Source organism: Monodon monoceros, unplaced genomic scaffold (genome assembly GCF_005190385.1).
Source record: "Monodon monoceros isolate NGI ecotype Baffin Bay Population unplaced genomic scaffold, NGI_Narwhal_1 Super_Scaffold_21, whole genome shotgun sequence".
NCBI classification, from domain to species: Eukaryota; Metazoa; Chordata; class Mammalia; order Artiodactyla; family Monodontidae; genus Monodon; species Monodon monoceros.
In genome coordinates this window covers 59,691,451-59,708,982 of record NW_021703778.1, presented here as the reverse complement: position 1 = coordinate 59,708,982, position 17,532 = coordinate 59,691,451, and the positions used below count along the sequence as shown (strand labels likewise).

The window sequence follows — 17,532 nt, the reverse complement described above, 5'->3', positions numbered from 1 at the left end:
AGAGGAGGAGGGAGGGCAATCCAGGAAAGGGGGTGGGGTGGGGAGGGAGGTGAGAGGAAGAGCACGAGCAAAGGCACGAAGGAAGAATGAGTCTGCGGCGCATTGAGAATGGCATGGAGACTTCACTGATTGGAGCCGGGAGTTCTTGCACGGGGATGGAGGCAGCTATGATTGGATAGCTAAAGTGGGGCCAGATTTGGAGGGCTTTGAATGCCCGACCGAGGAGCACTCAACCCAGCTCCTGCCTTGCGATTTCCGTTCAAGACTAAATGACCTAAAGGGTGGTTAATTCCAACGGGTGTTCTTCTTTGGGGGCTTCTGAAAAGTCAGCTTATGCTCTTACCTGCTTCAGTTCTCTTCCTTTACCCAAGGAGAAAGTAATCCTCGCTTGCCGAGGGGAGGGAGGATAATGTTGATTGATTTCACTTTACTTGCTTGGAGGATGCAAAAAAAAAAAAAAAATCCCATTTCCACGCCAAATGTTAGATTTGGTTTCTCCTCCTCCTCCTCACGCAAGTTCTCTTTCTCTCGCCAGCACCTCCCCCCACGTTTTCCTGCTCTCCTCCACCAGCTCGGCCAGTCCCCTCCTCGGCCCCGGCGGCTCACGTTCCGGGCCCAGCTGGCCCGCGCCCGCCCTCCGCGCCCGTGCGGCCCCCCGCGCCCGCGCGCGTATCCCGCACACACTGGTCCACGCCCCCCCGCCCCCCCGCCGCGGCCGAGCGGTAGGTGTTTTGCCGTCTGCGCCGGGCCGCAGTGCGGCTGCGCGCACTGGGCTGCCTCCGGGGCTGGCAGGGCAGCGGTGGCCGCGGCGGCGGCGGCGGCGTGGGGAGTGGCGTGGAGCCGAGCCTGGGGCTGCAGCAGCGCGGGGCTGCCGGAGTAGAAAGCCCCGGGGGCAAGATAGGAAGGCCAGGCCGTCAGGTCCCTGAGCAACCGTTCTCCTTGGATTTGGGGGAGCCCTGCCCCCCCACCTCGTGTTCAGACGCCCCCTCCTCACCCCCCCAAGCCCCGGCCGCTGACGGGAGGAGGCGGCGGCGGCGGCGGCGGGGGGCTGAGGGGCGCCGCCATGCCTCTCCCGCGGTGAAGCGCCCCGGCCGTAAGGAGCCGCTCGGTCTCCCCGGTGATGTCCCCCAGGCGGCAGGCGAAAGCGACTCACTCGAGCCCTGGGGTAAAGGCCTAGCTTATCCAGCTTCCTTCCTCCTCCTCCTCGTCCTCCTCCTCCTGTTCCCCTCCCCCCTCCCCCTCTCCCCCGACGTCCTCCCCTCCCCGTCTCTTCCCTCACCCTTCCCCGCGCCCCCATCTCCCCCCCCCCCCCCCCCCCCTCCAGCAGCGATGGCAGAGGAACAACAACAGCCGCCACCACAGCAGCCTGATGCCCATCAGCAGCCTCCCCCCAGCGCCCCCAACTCGGGGGTGGCTCTGCCAGCCCTTGTGCCCGGGCTGCCAGGGACAGAGGCCAGCGCGCTGCAACACAGGATCAAGAACTCCATCTGGTAAGAGGATCCTCCATCGCTGGGGTAAAAAAGCCCAGGCACATTTCTGCTGCAAAGCGGGTGGGGGGCGGCGGGCAAGGGAGCCGAGGAGGAGGCTGATGCATTCATTGAATGGGGGTCTCCACAAAGTCGGGTGCATATTCATAGGACCTCTGGAGGTGTGGGGACTTTGCATCAGCTCCTGGGCTCCGGAGCCAAAAAATGCTTTTGCCCCCTCCTCAATTTCGAGTGCAGAAACAGGTCATTTATGTTTCTCACTTATGTGTAAGAGAAATACGGGTCGAAATTAAGTCATGGTGCATGATGGTAGCATGAATTTGGGACTGAGGAATGTAAAATGTGTTTACTCCTTCTTGCAGTCATACTGGGAGGAAGAAGTGTATTGTGAATTTTCACCAAACAGACACTGTGCGTAAGAATATTAATATGCAGCACAAAACCTAATGTGTCTCTTCCTTTCAGTTGGTTTAGCTGCTGTTTCTGGATGTTTTTGCCTTCTTTATTCTGAGATTAAAATTCTCTTCCAGGGATCTTAATCTTTGCATTGATTGTGAAGAAAGGGTTTCTTTAGTATGAGATATTTTAAGGTGGTAGTTTACACAGCAAAGTGATTTTCTAATTTAAAAGGATGTGTTTAATTTAAAATAAATGTGTTGCCATTCCGTGTGTCTTTTTTTAAAAACCATGGATGAAATATCCTTTGCTATTCCTATACTTTCTTGTATGAGAATTTCCAATATTTCAACATTAAACTCTGAAAGACTGGTAGCAGTCTTTTAGTAATTAAATACACTGACTTAAGTCTGTCCTCTGTTAGAGCCATTGCAAATATTCTTTGAACATGAACTTGCATTATTTTTGTAGGGTCCTTCATTAACTGACATGTTTTAAAAAGTGTAGTGCTATTTTAAAAATGGAAAGCATTATTTGGAGTTTAGTCTAAGAGACTGCTTTTAATAGAAGTTTAAAAATAGAATTAAATGTGGTGTTTAAAAAAGCTCTGATTTTAAAAATGAGATCTTGCATGTTCATCATTGAATATGATTACTGAAATATCAAAACTCCTTTTTTTATATTGCAACTTAAAAAGTATAAAACAACTGGCCTTGCAGTACAATATTTACACATTTAAAAACAGTGACAATTTTTGAATAGAAAATTAAAGTTTGTTATATAGTAATTTCATTATTTTCTTGGCATACATCCATATTGTCATGATGATAATATGAAGTAGGTCAGTGAAGGCTTTAATAGTTTCATACTACACAGTAGTTGGCAGCTGAGTATCTTGCTTTCAGTTTTAATTTTAAAATGAAGTTTAAATATTTTAAAGGAGAATTTTTTAGGGTTAACAATAGTCCTGCTGTGACAGTTTGAATAGGTCAGATCAATAGGATTGCCTTGTGTGTGTGCGCGTGTGAGAGAGAGAGAGAGAGAGAGAGAAGGCTTTATTCTTCGATGGATGCCCTACCCCCTTTTAAAGCTGTAATTTAAAGGAAGAGATGCTTAATCTCCTTACCATCAAGGTTTCCAGAAACCAGGTTTTTTTTTTCCCCCTATTAACTTGATGTAACTAGTGTCTCTGAAATCTGAATTGAGCACGTTGGTTTTTACATTCAGGTAAGGGACATCCAAGTTAAAGGACTAAAATCTTTTAAGAAAGGCAAATTTTGAAAGTTGAATTAGTAAGTATATGTTTTAATTTATTATGAGAACAGTAGGGGAAAGGAACCTTCACCTTATATTTTTAAAATATGAATAAGTTGTATAGGCAGTGGACTGAAGTGTTTGAATGATAATGATAGTGGAGTGGTGCTCTTTTTGGTAAATCATGTGATTTAATTATTCTTTAATTGATAATTTATATTTACACATCCATTACAACTTAACCACGCTGATTTTAATGTAAGAAAAACTTCTGAAGTACAGTGTGCTTCAGTTTTTGGTACTTGCTCTGAAAAGAAAAACTGACAACAAACACCTTAATCCCCAAATGTACAATTTTATAGCTTCATTTTAAAATTGTACTGGCACAATTAGTAGCATTTAATTTTAAGCTTTAGAAATCCTATTTGCAAAAATTATTTCTTTATATTTAAAACTTTAGAATAAACAACGTTTGTGGATCATAAACAACGTTAGTGGCTCTATGTAATATATAGACTCATAGCCGCTGCTCCGCAAGACTGGATTTATGTTATTCATCAAGTGACTATATAAAGACATTAGAAAGTGAAATCTCCTTCACCACAATCTCTTCCTAAGAAATAGTGTGTGTATGTGTATAAAATTAAAATGACTTTTAATAGGTAAGAGTGCAGTTCTTTAGGTATCTCTTTTCACATTTTTTTGAAGCAACAATATCTTTTTACCAATTATTTTATCACTTGATAATGTTCTGAAAGATTATCAGTTTTGTAGTACATCCTATATCAACCTTTGGTATCATTACTAATGAGAATTTAAAATTGCATTAAACAAATGTGGCATTTAATAATTATCAAAAGGGTTTTGCATTTAGGTTGATCATAGTTTCTAAATTATTGGACTTGCAGGTCACAGACAAGTCTGAACTTGTCCTCCTATTTTACACATATACAGTATGTGATGTAGGCCTTTAGCTGGATAATGAATTATTTATTATCTCAGTTCATAATTAATCTATTCTGTTTAGTAAACTAAAATACTGTTAGATAAAAGTATGACCATGGTTATTTCAAGCATTAAAAATGAGTCTTTGGAAAAAATATTAAGTATTCAGAGTTGAAATCATGGTACTTAATGATTAACATCAGAAACCAGATTTCTTAAGAATTGGAAATATAATGTATTTTTAAGATAGTTCTACAAAATAAAGTTACTAACTTGATAACTTGATAGTCTTGTAGTATTTGTGTAATATATTTACGGGTATCTTCAGCTTAAGTCCAATGTAATGAGCCTGTACCTTTCTTGCTCTTCCTTATTCCCACTCCATAGACAGAGGTCCAGATCACTTACACAACTCACTTGAAAGGAGATTTATTTGCAGAGGTGTGTTTTAATACTGAATATGCTATAACATAGTATTTATATTTTGTAAGTAATAGAAAATAATAGAATTCTAATATAAACTTTTCATTAAAAAAGGAAAGCTAGTAACTCATGCATTTTTTCTAAATAAAAACTCATACTGGCAACCTAAAACAAAGCCACAATCTAACCTCACTGCAAACTTCTTTAACTTACATTGCACCCCTCTTTGGTTACCTAAAAAAAGAATACTGAAGCAAGTTTTTCCTTCCTCTTATCTCCCAGTGTCTTCACAGTTTTAAAAAAAAAGAATGTTTGTATTTAATTTAGACCAAAAGAATTTAAGTGCTTTTCTTTTCCTTTTTAAAGCAGTTTTTCCTGAAACTCTGATAGAATAAAATTACTGTGGAAAAATTGCATTTGAAATCGCTCTGCCTGTTTGTGATTAGTTATGTTTAAGAATAATCATACCTGCATGTTTGGGAGTGATTAGCATATTTGGAATTAGACTGTCACGTAGACGACAAACATTTACCTATAAATTCAAAAGAAATCATGATGTTTCATTGTAGAAAATGTTCTAATACTGTATTTACTCAACAAACAAATTCAGGGATTCTTAAAAGAATTCATTATTATCAGTTATTATTTTTATTTATGTAACTATTTGCAAGTAAGACCTTAAAAACCATTTTTTTAAAACAGTTCTGTATGATGTGTCATTATTCTACACACTTTATGGAAAGAGATAAATTGAGTGACAGGGAAGCTATAGGATTCCTCTGATTCATTGTCAGATCCTGGGAGCAGTGCTGTGGCTATAGTGCCTTGTCTTTATTTAATCCTGTAAGCCATACAGAGGTCTGAATCTGGTACATTTTAGATTTAGAATTTAAAGCCAAATTGAGCAATTTTGTTTTACTCTTATTTCTTAGTTGCAGTGAGCAAAGTACGGCGATCCATACGTTTTTCTTATTAGCGCCATATTTGTTCTGATTTCTGTCCCCTGTCGTAGAACTCAGTAGTTCAGTTTTGTTCTTGGCTCTGGGACAGGCAATTTTTAGCTCTAAGGAATAGTTATTGTTTCTTCAACTTCAGGGGGAAACATTTGCTATAAAGCTCATGACTTTAGAGTTTACTTTAACCATAAGCCCAAGATTTTCATTTTGCTTTAAAATTAGAGACTGACTAGTACATCAGCTGGCTTTTAAACATTTTGATTAGTTGTTTGACATGTCACCTACCGAGTTCAACCTATCCTCCATACCAAGCACACTAAAGACTTAGGGTCCTTTTAGCTTGTCTGTATTGAGGCCAGCTGTGATGGTGCCTCCTAGCACTAAGTGTTTCTGATTCCAGAAAGAAGGCAATTCCTTGTTCTCCTCTATTATCAGAAACTGATGAAATTGTCTTCCCTATTGCTCAGATAGGCAAGTTAGGCAGTTTCAAACCCCTCAACTTTATGGCCTCGTTTAACTTAGGTACTGATTATGTGTGTGTATAAATTATTGACCAGTTTGCTCTCCCCATTGGGAGGTGTCTTGAATGATGTAATGTGCAGAACTGATTTGGTTTCTGTGTCACTGTTAGTTTTTGGTATTATTGGGGGGAATGAACTTCACAGTGGTAGGAAAGGCAGAAGTGTCTTATTTGTTATGAAAGACGCTTTAAATAAAAAGTTAAGTCAAATCACTTTTTATATTAGAAAAATGTTACACACTAAAACTGTGCAAATGAAAATGAGCATTGTTCACTCAGATTTCAACACTTTAAGCAAGAACAGTGTTTAAGTACTCACCTGAGTACCTGCTGTATACAAAGTACTGTTCTAGAGACTGGCATTTGAGGAATGCCCATTCACATGTAATATTAACCTAAGCAAAAATGTGCAATAAAACGTCTCTTTCATTCAGTTAGAGGACCAGGGAATGCGGTGACAAGTGCCAAAGCATGGGAAAAGTAGACCCCTTCGTTTCCTTGTCTACAAAATGAAAGGTTTATATTAGATGACCCTGCAAGTTCCTTTAGCTTAAATTTCTATGGCTCTTTTACTAAATTAATATTGACAGCAATAATAAAGCAGACCATAAGTACAGTGAAAGACTAACATTTAATTAATCAGCAATCAGCAGAACATTTTCAATGGACGGATTGTTAGGTTTTGTCAGTGTTTCCTTGAGTGCTAGCCCAGGAGAACTACCTGAAGGTGTAATTCACTTATTGTGCAAGAGTTCTGTTACGTGAGATTCAGTCTGCAAATATTTATTGAGCATGTATTACATTTAATGTATTCTAAGAGCTGTTGTTGATTATGCAAAAATATGTGAGACTATGTAGTGCTCCCTGGTGTTGGGGAGTTTACTAGTTGCTAGTTGAGAGATTGCACTAGGGGGGTTATTTGTGTGATTGTTTTGTTTATGAAGAGGTGCTCAATACTTAAGAGCATGTCACATAGGAACTTTTCTCCTGTAGTAATAATATAATATTTTAAGGCAGTAGAGAGTGTTATATTGTAAATTTGGTTATGTAAATAAGAAAGGTGTGTATTCTTTTCAGAAAATTGAGTGTTGAGTTGAGCTTCAGCACTTTATTCATCAAGGGTAGACATTTTTTTTTTTTTTTTTTTTTGTGGTACGCGGGCCTTTCACTGTTGTGGCCTCTCCCGTTGCGGAGCACAGGCTCCGGATGCGCAGGCTCAGCGGCCATGGCTCACGGGCCCAGTCGCTCCGCGGCATGTGGGATCTTCCCGGACCAGGGCACGAACCCGTGTCCCCTGCATCGGCAGGCGGACTCTCAACCACTGCGCCACCAGGGAAGCCTCCTGCATTTGGTCTTTTTAGTTGCTTTCTTTTCTGCTTCCTTGAGGTTCTAAAAGTTCAGGTTAAAGAAGAGTAACATGGGCCAATAAGAGGAAGACTCTTTCTTCCCTGGGCAGGATAATAAACAAGGAACAATAAGCTCTGAAACCTTAATGCACTTGATTGCTGACTATGAGATTAACGTAGTTAACGCTTAACCTTAACCCACATGAATAAAAACTTTAAAACATGATTTAATTTTCCTTTCTTGAGACGTTTACTTTTTTCTGTGTCATGGACTGTGTACTTCCTATTCATAAGAGGAAATAGAAAACAATGAGGTTTGGTTAATTATGCACAATACCTCTATCAGGCATCTATTACAGGAGCTCCTATATATATTACAAGAATGTGTGGGAGGTGAGGTTTTGTATGGCAGAACAAACTGAAAACATACAAGTGTATTCCTTGCTGTTTGTACCCTATTTGGTTTCTTAATTTGAAGAGTGAGAGGTCGGAGTGACAGGTTCCGAATCTGTTATGTTTTGGAATTTGGGGAAGCAAGAGTACATATGGTGGGAAATACCATCTCCTCCAAATAGCTTTATCTTAAAAAAAAAAAAAAAAAAATTCCTGAACCTGTTTGTGGTGGTCTGGGTTTGGATAGGAAGGGTTCAGATAGCAAAGGATACCTTTACACTCATTTCAACACAGGATTCAAATGGACTTGAACTTGCATGCCACAAGTCTGATTAATGAGTGATGCCTACCAAGGGCATGGGAATAGGAAGTGATGGTACGTATGCCCTATATTTACCTCCCCTTTTCTTTCTGAAATCCGTGATTTTTAGAATTTGAGCTGTGTTATAGGTAAAGCATCAGAACTATTGGTTATCTTGGAGGATGAGTCCCTAGAGCTTTGGGGTTGCCATCTGTGATTCCTAATTTTAAGATACAAACCAAGCATGTAGAGCCCTTAGGTTTGTGTTTTTCATTCTTTTCTTGTGTTTCTATTTTTCTGTGGCTTTCCTGTTTTGATGATCTTTTGCTGCTAAGTAGCTTCAAGATGGGAACGGGATTACTGTATTAATTGGCTACTTCAGTTTGTATTATTCATAACCCTTTTTCTTTGCTTTCATTATCTTGTTTCTCTGCTTATGCCTGTGCTGGTCTTTTTACCTGCTACCTTAAAAACCCTTCTCTTTTTTCTGTTGATGTAAGTGTCTAACTTTAAGATCCAACTCATGTGCTACTGCTTCCATGAAACTTCTCCCAACTTCTAAGGAACAATGATCTAAAGTGTATAAATTAGTTTTTTTCATTAATTTAGACTGGCCTTACCTGAGATGAATCCATTTTAGTGAATTTTTACTGAATTTAAATGAAACATTCTCATTTTCCAATATGTAAGGTTTATAGGAATTCAGAGACCGAATATACCTGAAACAAAGCAATCACTGCATAATAAGTAGTTTACAATATGACAGTAAAATATTATTTGTATATGGGAGAGCCAAGAATTTGCCATTGTTTTTGCAGTATACATGAAATTTTTAAAATGTAATTGGATAAGAGGGTCACTTCAGTGATATCTTGCTTGGAGCAAAGTTGGTGCTTCTTGCTTGGAGCAAAGCTGGTGCTTCTGGGAGGTTGGTAAATGTATTTGAACAAGATGCTTCAGTTAATGTAAGTGAATTATTTCCCTAATTTGATTGCATTCATTAGATTTATTAACTGCATTTGTGTATAAGCAATCTATGATCAAAAACTTAACTGTCAAATTACTAAATGCATGATCCCTTTTTCTGCAGTAGAAGATATTAGCAAGCTTTGTTTGGGCAAATTCTGTACATACAAGTTCCAAAGAAGTGAGAAGGTCAACAACTAATCCTGCATTTATGGAATCAAGTGGTCAAAGAAAACTGAATTCAGTGCACATTTATTTTAATGTCTACTGCATACAGGCATAGAAAGATTAAAAAGCAATGTGACACTAGCTCTACCTTACATTCACCCTCTGTGTGTAGTTGTATGCAACATAATTGAATTTAACAAAAGTAAGGTTTTGTTACATGCAATGATGGTATAATCAATGGTATAAACAAATACCGAATTAGATGAGAGAAAGATTCAGTGAGGACAAAATAGTTTTATTGGCAAAATTCAGGATCATGGCCTTAGCAAAAAATCAAGGGATGGGCTATTGATCCAGATACATTTAACAGTTTGCTTACTGGGAGGTCTTTATTCCCACTATCAGGAATTAGATTCAGAGTTGTGGATGACAGTAAGCCTTGCCAGTAATGAGACTAATTAGAGGAAAATAGCTTAGGACAAAGTTTGCTTGACTGAGGAGTGGGGTTTTCACCAATCACAATCCTCTCATCTAAATTTTAATGCACAGAGGTGGAAGCAATAATATAAAGTAATAATAGAGAAGAAAAGGACGAGGGTGGGTGGAGCTGGGGCAGGGGACCAGAACTGCTCCAATAGGAGTCTTGGCAGGGGACTGTGTACCCTGAATCGACTCAGTGAGTGATGCCACTTCATGAAGAGGATTAGAATATTTAATGTGGGGGTCCCTCACGTATCTCATTCAGCCCATATCTTGGCTCCTATATCTTGGCGTCTATATCTATGTACTTTTCTATTATTGGAGGCAGTTTGCTTTCCCCGTTGGATTCATCTGTGTCCATATATTTAGGGAATTTGTTTTAACACATACCCCTTTTCTGTCAGCATCATCAAACTGTTCTTTTCCCTAGGCTGCTTTTCCTGTGGCTTTATACATGCTTAGGGCTTCCTTAAAGCAGCAGCAAACAACCTTGGAGGTTTTGCAGTAAAACAAACAGTTGATCCCTCAAAGACCTAAAGAGCTCATTCATAGTCATAAGAAAAACGTCATTAGGTAAGTGAATGAAGAATGTAGATACTCATTTTATAGGAAGAATAGCATAAACTATTAACAAATATGCAAAAATCTTTATTCTCTGATAATAATTATAACAGAAAAGTACTATTTTTCTGACCACTAAGAAAAGGTTTAAGAAATATAGTAATTATTGCTAGCTAATCTTACCCCTGGTAGTTTTACTATTTTCCTTATCTCTTTCCCTCCCTCCAGTCCCTCACATATTATCCTGTTGTATGGTATGTAAGCCCACTCATATTTTTGGTAGAATAAGTTTGAACATATATTTTAAAAGTGTTAACTGTGTCTGCACTTAGGTGGTGGAACAACGTATGGTTTTTCCCTCTGCTTTGTTATATTCTCCAATCTTTTTTAAATGAGCAAGTATTAATTTTAGTTTGGAAAAATATCCAAACAAGTAAAATAATGCTCGTTGTCTATCCTGCTGCTCTTCCCTTTAGGCTGCCATCTGTCCTTCAGATCTTTTCTCTCTCTTACCCATTTTAACTCTTGCAGTCTGGCTTCCTGCTCTTCTTGCCAACTTAGTGGCCTTTTCTGAGACTCTGTTTTTCATTTTGTAACTTTTCTTCTGATTATTAAGATTCCTTCGCACTTTGGAAATTCTCATTCATTCCTTTTTGAGAGTCACCTTTGTATCAGCTGCTCTGCCAGGCATTGGGGATTCCATGGGCAAGGATGTAGGATCTCTGTTTTCGGGACCTTACCTCTGATTAATGTTTTATCTGTTCTGCTTTCCTCTAGATGCTCTTTAATTGTGCATATCCAAACACTTACTTCTCAGCCATCCATTCTTTTTCTCTTTTTATATCTTTGCTAAAGTCACGAAATAGATAGGCTCACCAGAAAACTCTAACCACATCTACTTATTCATTCACCAGAGTACAGGTTGCCACCATTGTCACGTTAAACTTGGCATTTTCACACTAACCCTTCTTCTGTGCCATGATGCCTTGCCACCTCAATTTGCTTTCCTTTCCAATTATTCTAGTTCTTTTGGTAGTAGATACCCGTGTTCCTTCATTCTATAAGGCTAGCAGTATTGGCTTCATATTTGATTTTTCTCTCTCATCCCTTGCCCAATATTTTAACATGTTGCCAAGTTCTCCTTGTCACTTAAGTTTCTCCCTATCTTCCTATTTCTACTGCCAGGACCATAGCTAAGTGCTTTACTATCTCATTCCTGGATTATTACAGCAGCAAAATGGCTGTTCTCTGCCCCTGGCCTTTCCGCCTGTTCAGTGATGCTGTATACTGCTGCCAAAATCAGTCTCTAAAACATCCTTTTTTATGTATCTAAAGCCTACAGTAATTTCTTCTTGCCCCCCGTACTGTGATTGAATATTTGTCAGGTTTCAAAGGCCTTTGTAACCTAGTCCTGTACAGTACATCCAGCCCTACTTCTTGCTGTTCACAAGCATTCAGCCCCACTTCAGTGCAGCAGGCACTTCACTGTCTGTCTTATATTTTGTGGCCCTGCTTTCACTCCTGCTTTGTATCTTTTCTAGAATCTCCACTCCCCTCTCTCCAAATCCTGCTTAATCACATTTTAACTATTTTGAAGTCATAGCACAAGTTATTGTACTATAAAACATTCTTTAGCTACCCTAGTCCATATTTGTTTTTTCTTGACCTCACGTTGTATATTGAGGTCTGTACAATTAAGCACTTAATCACTCTTAATTTTTTTCCTGTGCTGTTTCAATCAACAACAAGTTCTTTGAAGCTAGGGGCAACATCTTTTGCATCATTTTATTTCTCATGTAGCAGTAGGTACTACTGAACACCATTTTTGTTTACTATATTCTTAGAGGTATTTTTTCTACATATTAATGTTTCTGTATTTTATATATTTAATGAGGTAATTTCCTCCCCAAACAAGTTATTAAACTCATGCTGCATTTTACATAATAGAGGCCTTATAGCAGTTGTTTTTTTAAAAATTATATTGGCGAAACTGAAGTAATCATGTGTTTCGAGTTTCAGTTTCACTAGTCAAATGTCTTTCACTGTATTTAGATTAAAAAATGATGTATATCCCAAGTGAGAGCTGTTGTGTCCCTCATTTAAAAAATACTGAGCAGATGACTACTACATAGTTCTGTAACCTTTCATGAATGAGTATACAGTAGTAGAGTTGACCCTTGAACAACGTGGGTTTGAACTGGGAGGGTCCACATTTATGTGGAATTTTTTCAGTAGGTATGTGCTATGGTACTACACCATCCGTGGTTGGTTGAAACCGCAGATGCGGAACCATAGATACTTAGGGTGACTGTAAAATTATACTCAGAATTTTGACTGCACAGGGGTGGGCAGCCTGTCCTCCGCATTGTTCAGAGGTCATTTGTATTTAGTTAGGGTTTTCTGGACTGATCAGCTGTGTCCCAGCTTAGTTCCCAAGTGATAAACTTGGAATTTTGGAGACTCTCTTAACATTGAGCTGGAGATAGCTTCTTTTAAGTTTGGTCCTGGTGGAAGGTTTGACCTACTTATTTTGGGAGCCAAGATCCAAGGCTAAGGTAACTTGTTGAGTCATGACTGAAGCCTGAAGACAGCAAAGGAAACCTGTGAGTGAGGGCAAGTAACTGAGGGAGGTGGATTTATCTGGGAAGTAAGGAGGGAATGACTAAAATATGAAAGTAATTCTGAGGGCCTGAAGTATTTCAGATTCATAAAACAGGCTAGTCTGCTGGGCCTGTTTATCTGACATGGAGCCTTTTAAATTTGTTTATTTGGCCTGCTAGATATTCTTTCAGAGAAATACAGCAACTAGTTTATCTTTAAAAGACTTTTTAAGCTTTAAAATTGTATTTATACGATGCTACTTGGTTTTTTAGAACAGTGGTTGTCAAATGGTGGTCATACTAGCATCACCTGGGAACTTGTTAGAGCTGTAAATTTGGGGACTCTACCTCAGATTTACTGTAACAGAAACTGGGGGTGTGACCAGCAGTCTTTGTTTTAGTAGCCTTTCAAGTGGTTCTGATAGATACTGAGGTTAGAGAACCACTGGCTTAAAGGAGATATCTTCTAATAAAATATTAAGCCCAAGTCTTCTCTGTGGCAGAGCTTTAGTATTCTCAATTCTTGAGTACCCCAGGTAGAGTTAGTAACTCCTTTATTTTAATTTTCATAGTACTTGAATATAATTCTGCTATAGCATCATTTACACTGTGCTGTAAAAGATTTCCACTAAGTTGAAATCTTTAGTTTCAGTAATTGTACATTAAGTGAATTGATGAATAAAAATAAAACAGATAGTGCATAGTCATCATTGCACTCATCCCTGGTCAACAGTTTAAAGACAGGCAGTCAGGCACACGATACCAGTGACCACATGTGCAAGAAAGTATGGGATGTATAACCCAGGAGTCAGCAAGGTTTTTCTTCAAAGGGCCAGATAGTAAATATTTTTGGCTTTGTAGGACATAGAGTCTCTGTTGCAACTATTTTACTCTGCCATTGTATTAGGAAATTAGCCATCAGTAACATACTAGTGAATGGGGATGGCCAAATTTGTTCCACTGCTGGCAGGATTTGGCCCTTGGGCAGTATTTTGTGGACCCCTGTATACCACTGCTACCTGGGAGAAGTATGCAAAGAATACAGATAACTGTTCTCAATCTTCACTGTCTTACATTGACAAAGAATGGATGCTAGTCACCTGCTTGACATTAGTTGTCTTGTAATTCTCCCTTGGGTAAAACCAGGATTATATGCAAAGCATGTTAGAATACAAATGAGAGTTATATTTCAGCAGTAGTCGTAACTCAGCTCCCAGTGATGATAGTAAAGTATACTGACTTTTGATTTCTGGTCCAACATATAAAGAGCTTGAAAGTCTTCACTCCTGTTGTCACAACAAGAATAAAAGGAGGAGGAAAATAACCATTTTGAAATACAGCCAGAGCTCTTTGTTCTCTTTAAGAAGGCCTGCCTCAAGGGAAACTTTTACCACAGCCTAACCAACCGGGGCTTTACCAAAGCCTAATTGACCTGAGGGAAAGAAAATACCCAACTCCAGTCCCCTCTAGTCTTCTATGTGGGGGAAGGGAAATACCCAACTCAGGCTCACTGAAAGACCTGAGACCAGGGGCTTCCCTGGTGGCACAGTGGTTGAGAGTCTGCCTGCCGATGCAGGGGACACGGGTTCATGCCCCGGTCTGGGAAGATCCCACATGCCGCGGAGCGGCTGGGCCCGTGAGCCGTGGCCGCTGAGCCTGCACGTCTGGAGCCTATGCTCCGCAACGGGAGAGGCCACAGCAGTGAGAGGCCCGCGTAACGCAAAAAAAAAAAAAAAAAAAAAGACCTGAGACCTAATCATAGGACAGTAGAATGCTCCTCACCCCCCACCCCCAATTTTACCACGTCAGTAGGGCTTCTGTATAATAATGGGATTACAGCTAAAACAACTATAAACCTCAGACCTTGCTTAATAAGTACCTTATTATAGGTACTCTCAAAGACAACACGGGAGACAAAAACAAGGAAGTTAGAGAAAATTTTAGTTTCAGGCACCACAGCAATGGCAAACAATTAACGCAGCCCAGCTCCTAGACACCTTGCAGTAAGGAGCTATCTATCTCAGTTCCTTTTACCCAACATCATGTCTGTCTTTCAGCAAAAAATTACAAGGCATGCTAAAAGGAAAAAAAGCACAATCTGAAGAGGTAAACCAAGCATCAGAACCAGACTCAGATATGACACAGATTTTGGAATTATCAGACTGAATTTAAAATCACTAGATTAATATGCTAAGGGCTCTAACGGAAAAAGTGGACAACTTGCAAGAACAGATGGGTAATGTAAGCAGAGAGATGGAAACTCTAAGAAAGAACCAAAAGGAAATGCTAATAATCAAAAATACTATAACAGAAATGGAGAATGTCTTTGATGGGTCCATCAGTAGACTGGACATGACTCAGGAAAGAATCAGTATGAAGTATGAAGATATCTCAATAGAAACTTCCAGAACTAAAATACAGGGAGGAAGAAAGAATGAAAAAGGTGGAACAGAATATCCAAGACTGTGAGACGATTCCAGAATATGTAACATGCATAATTGGAATACCAGAAGAAGAAAGAAAGAGAGGAACAGAAAAAATATTTGAAGTTTAATGGCAGAATTTTCCCCAATTAATAACAGACAGCATACCACAGATCTAGGAAGCTCAGAGAATACCAAGCAGGATAAATAAAAAATATCTACACCTAGGCATATTATGTTCAAACTGCAGAAGATTAAAGGCAAAGAGGAAATCTTGAAAGAACTCAGAGGGAAATAACCACCTTACCTACAGAGGGACAAGGGTAAGAATTACAATAAGACTTCTCTTCAGAAACCAAGTAAGCAAGCAAGCAACCAAGAGAGTAGAGTAAAATATTTAGCATTGAAAGAAGGAAACCACCAACTGGTGAAATTATCCTTCAAAAGTGAAGGAGAGTGCTTCCCTGGTGGCAAAGTGGTTAAGAATCTGCCAGCCAATGCAGGGGACACAGGTTCGAGCCCTGGTACGGGAAGATCCCACATGCCGCGGAGCAACTAAGCTCATGTGCCACAACTACTGAGCCTGTGCCCTAGAGCCTGTGTGTCACAACTGTTGAGCCTGTGTGCCACAACTACTGAAGCCCACCGCTTAGAGCCTGTGCTCCGTAACAAGAGAAGCCACCGCAATGAGAAGCCCACACACCACAACGAAGACTAGCCCCTGCTCGCCACCATTAGAGAAAGCCTGTGCACAGCAACGAAGACCCAACGCAGCCAAAATTAAATAAATTAAAAAATAATAACAATAAACATTTTTAAAAAAGTGAAGGAGAAATAAAGGCTTTCTCAGACCAACAAAAATTGAGAGAATTCGTTATCAGTAGACCTGCTTTGAAAGAAATGTTAAAAGAAGTTCTTCAAAGAGAAGGAAACTGATATAGAACAGACACTCAGGTCTGCATAAAGATAGAGTGAGAAGGAATAAATGAAGATCAAATAAAATCTTATTTTTCTTTAATTGATTTAATGGCTAACAGTTTGTTCAAAATAATGCGTTTGGTAATTATAGCTATGGATAAGTGAAATGAATGACAGTAATGTTATAAGGGACTGAAAGAAGGAATTGGGAATACTCTTAAAAGGTACTTGCACTGACTGTTAAGTGGTATAGTGTTACTTAAAAGTGAACTTCCCTGGTGGTGCAGTGGTTAAGAATCCCCCTGCCAATGCAGGGGACATGGGTTCCAGCCCTGGTCCAGGAAGATCCCACATGCCTCGGATCAACTAAGCCCGTGTGCCACAACTACTGAAGCCTGCACGCCTGGAGCCCATGCTCCGCAACAAGAGAAGCCACCACAGTGAGAAGCCCGCACGCTGCAACGAGGAGTAGCCCCCGCTCGCAGCCACTAGAGAAAGACCGGGCGCATCAACGAAATCCCAATGCAGCCATAAATAGATGGATAGATGGATGGATGGGTAGAAAGAAAGTGAACTTAGATCAGTCATAAAAGTATCCTAGGGTAACCAGTAAAAAGATGTAAAAAGATTTGACATGCTAAGAGAGTAGAGAAAATAGAATCATATAAAATGCATTTAAAAAGGAAGTATAATTGACACGCTAAGAGAGTAGAGAAAATAGAATCATATAAAATGCTCAAATAAAATGAAAGAAGGCAGAAGGTGGAGAAGACCAAAAAAAAAAAAAAAAAGGCAATGAATAGTAGTTACAAATATGGTACATATTAATCCAGCTATATCAATAATCACTTTAAATGTGAATGTTCTAAATACACCAATTAAAAGAGGCTGTCAGAGTAGATTAAAAAACAAGCCCCAACTATATGTTGTCTACAAGTATTACTGTTCTTATACTTTGGTACATTTAGTAAGCAATTACTTGTAACATAGCTCAGGAATATGTTGTAACTGAATTTGAGAACCTTTGCTATAAAAGTTGCAAGCAAATGGTGAGCAGTTTAAATGGTAAAGAGCTCAAGGGAGAGTGGCCATGTTTTGTGCCCAGTTTTGTCTATAAACTATTTAATATCCATTTAAAATTAATTTTACAAGTAATTATTGAGCATTTCTTATGTAGATTCTAATTTTTTAAACAGCTTTAATGAGATAATTTGCATACCATTAAATTCACCTGTTCTAAGTGTACAATTCAGGGGTTTTAGTATATTTACAGAGTTGTGCAGTCATCACCATGATCTAATTTTAGAATGCTTTAATTTTTTTTAAGCAATTGAGAAATTAATTATATTGACCAGAAGTGGAAAGGTTATTTGTCTAATTGTAATTCTTCAGGGT

At 39.4% G+C, this 17,532-nt stretch overlaps 2 protein-coding genes across 4 annotated transcripts in view; one reads left to right on the top strand and one right to left on the bottom strand.

Annotated features, from left to right (window-relative positions):
* Positions 1-1,190, bottom strand: part of TEX9 (testis expressed 9) — a 217,058-nt gene extending 215,868 nt beyond the window's left edge. The window contains exons 1-2 of one of the 2 annotated variants that reach the window (XM_029236542.1): positions 1,154-1,190; positions 344-434 (exon numbers count right to left, since the gene is read on the bottom strand). The gene's annotated coding sequence lies outside the window, so the exon portion shown is untranslated. Of the gene's footprint in view, positions 1-343; positions 614-1,153 lie in introns of those variants that run through there. The other variant, XM_029236543.1, reaches the window with a different exon arrangement.
* RFX7 (regulatory factor X7) overlaps positions 769-17,532 on the top strand; it is a 144,703-nt gene continuing 127,939 nt past the window's right edge. For both annotated transcript variants that reach the window (XM_029236523.1, XM_029236521.1), the window contains exons 1-2: positions 769-1,165; positions 1,325-1,490. In XM_029236523.1, the coding sequence (XP_029092356.1) occupies positions 1,330-1,490 (161 nt within the window). In that variant the 5' untranslated portion in view covers positions 769-1,165; positions 1,325-1,329. The remainder of the gene's footprint in view (positions 1,166-1,324; positions 1,491-17,532) is intronic.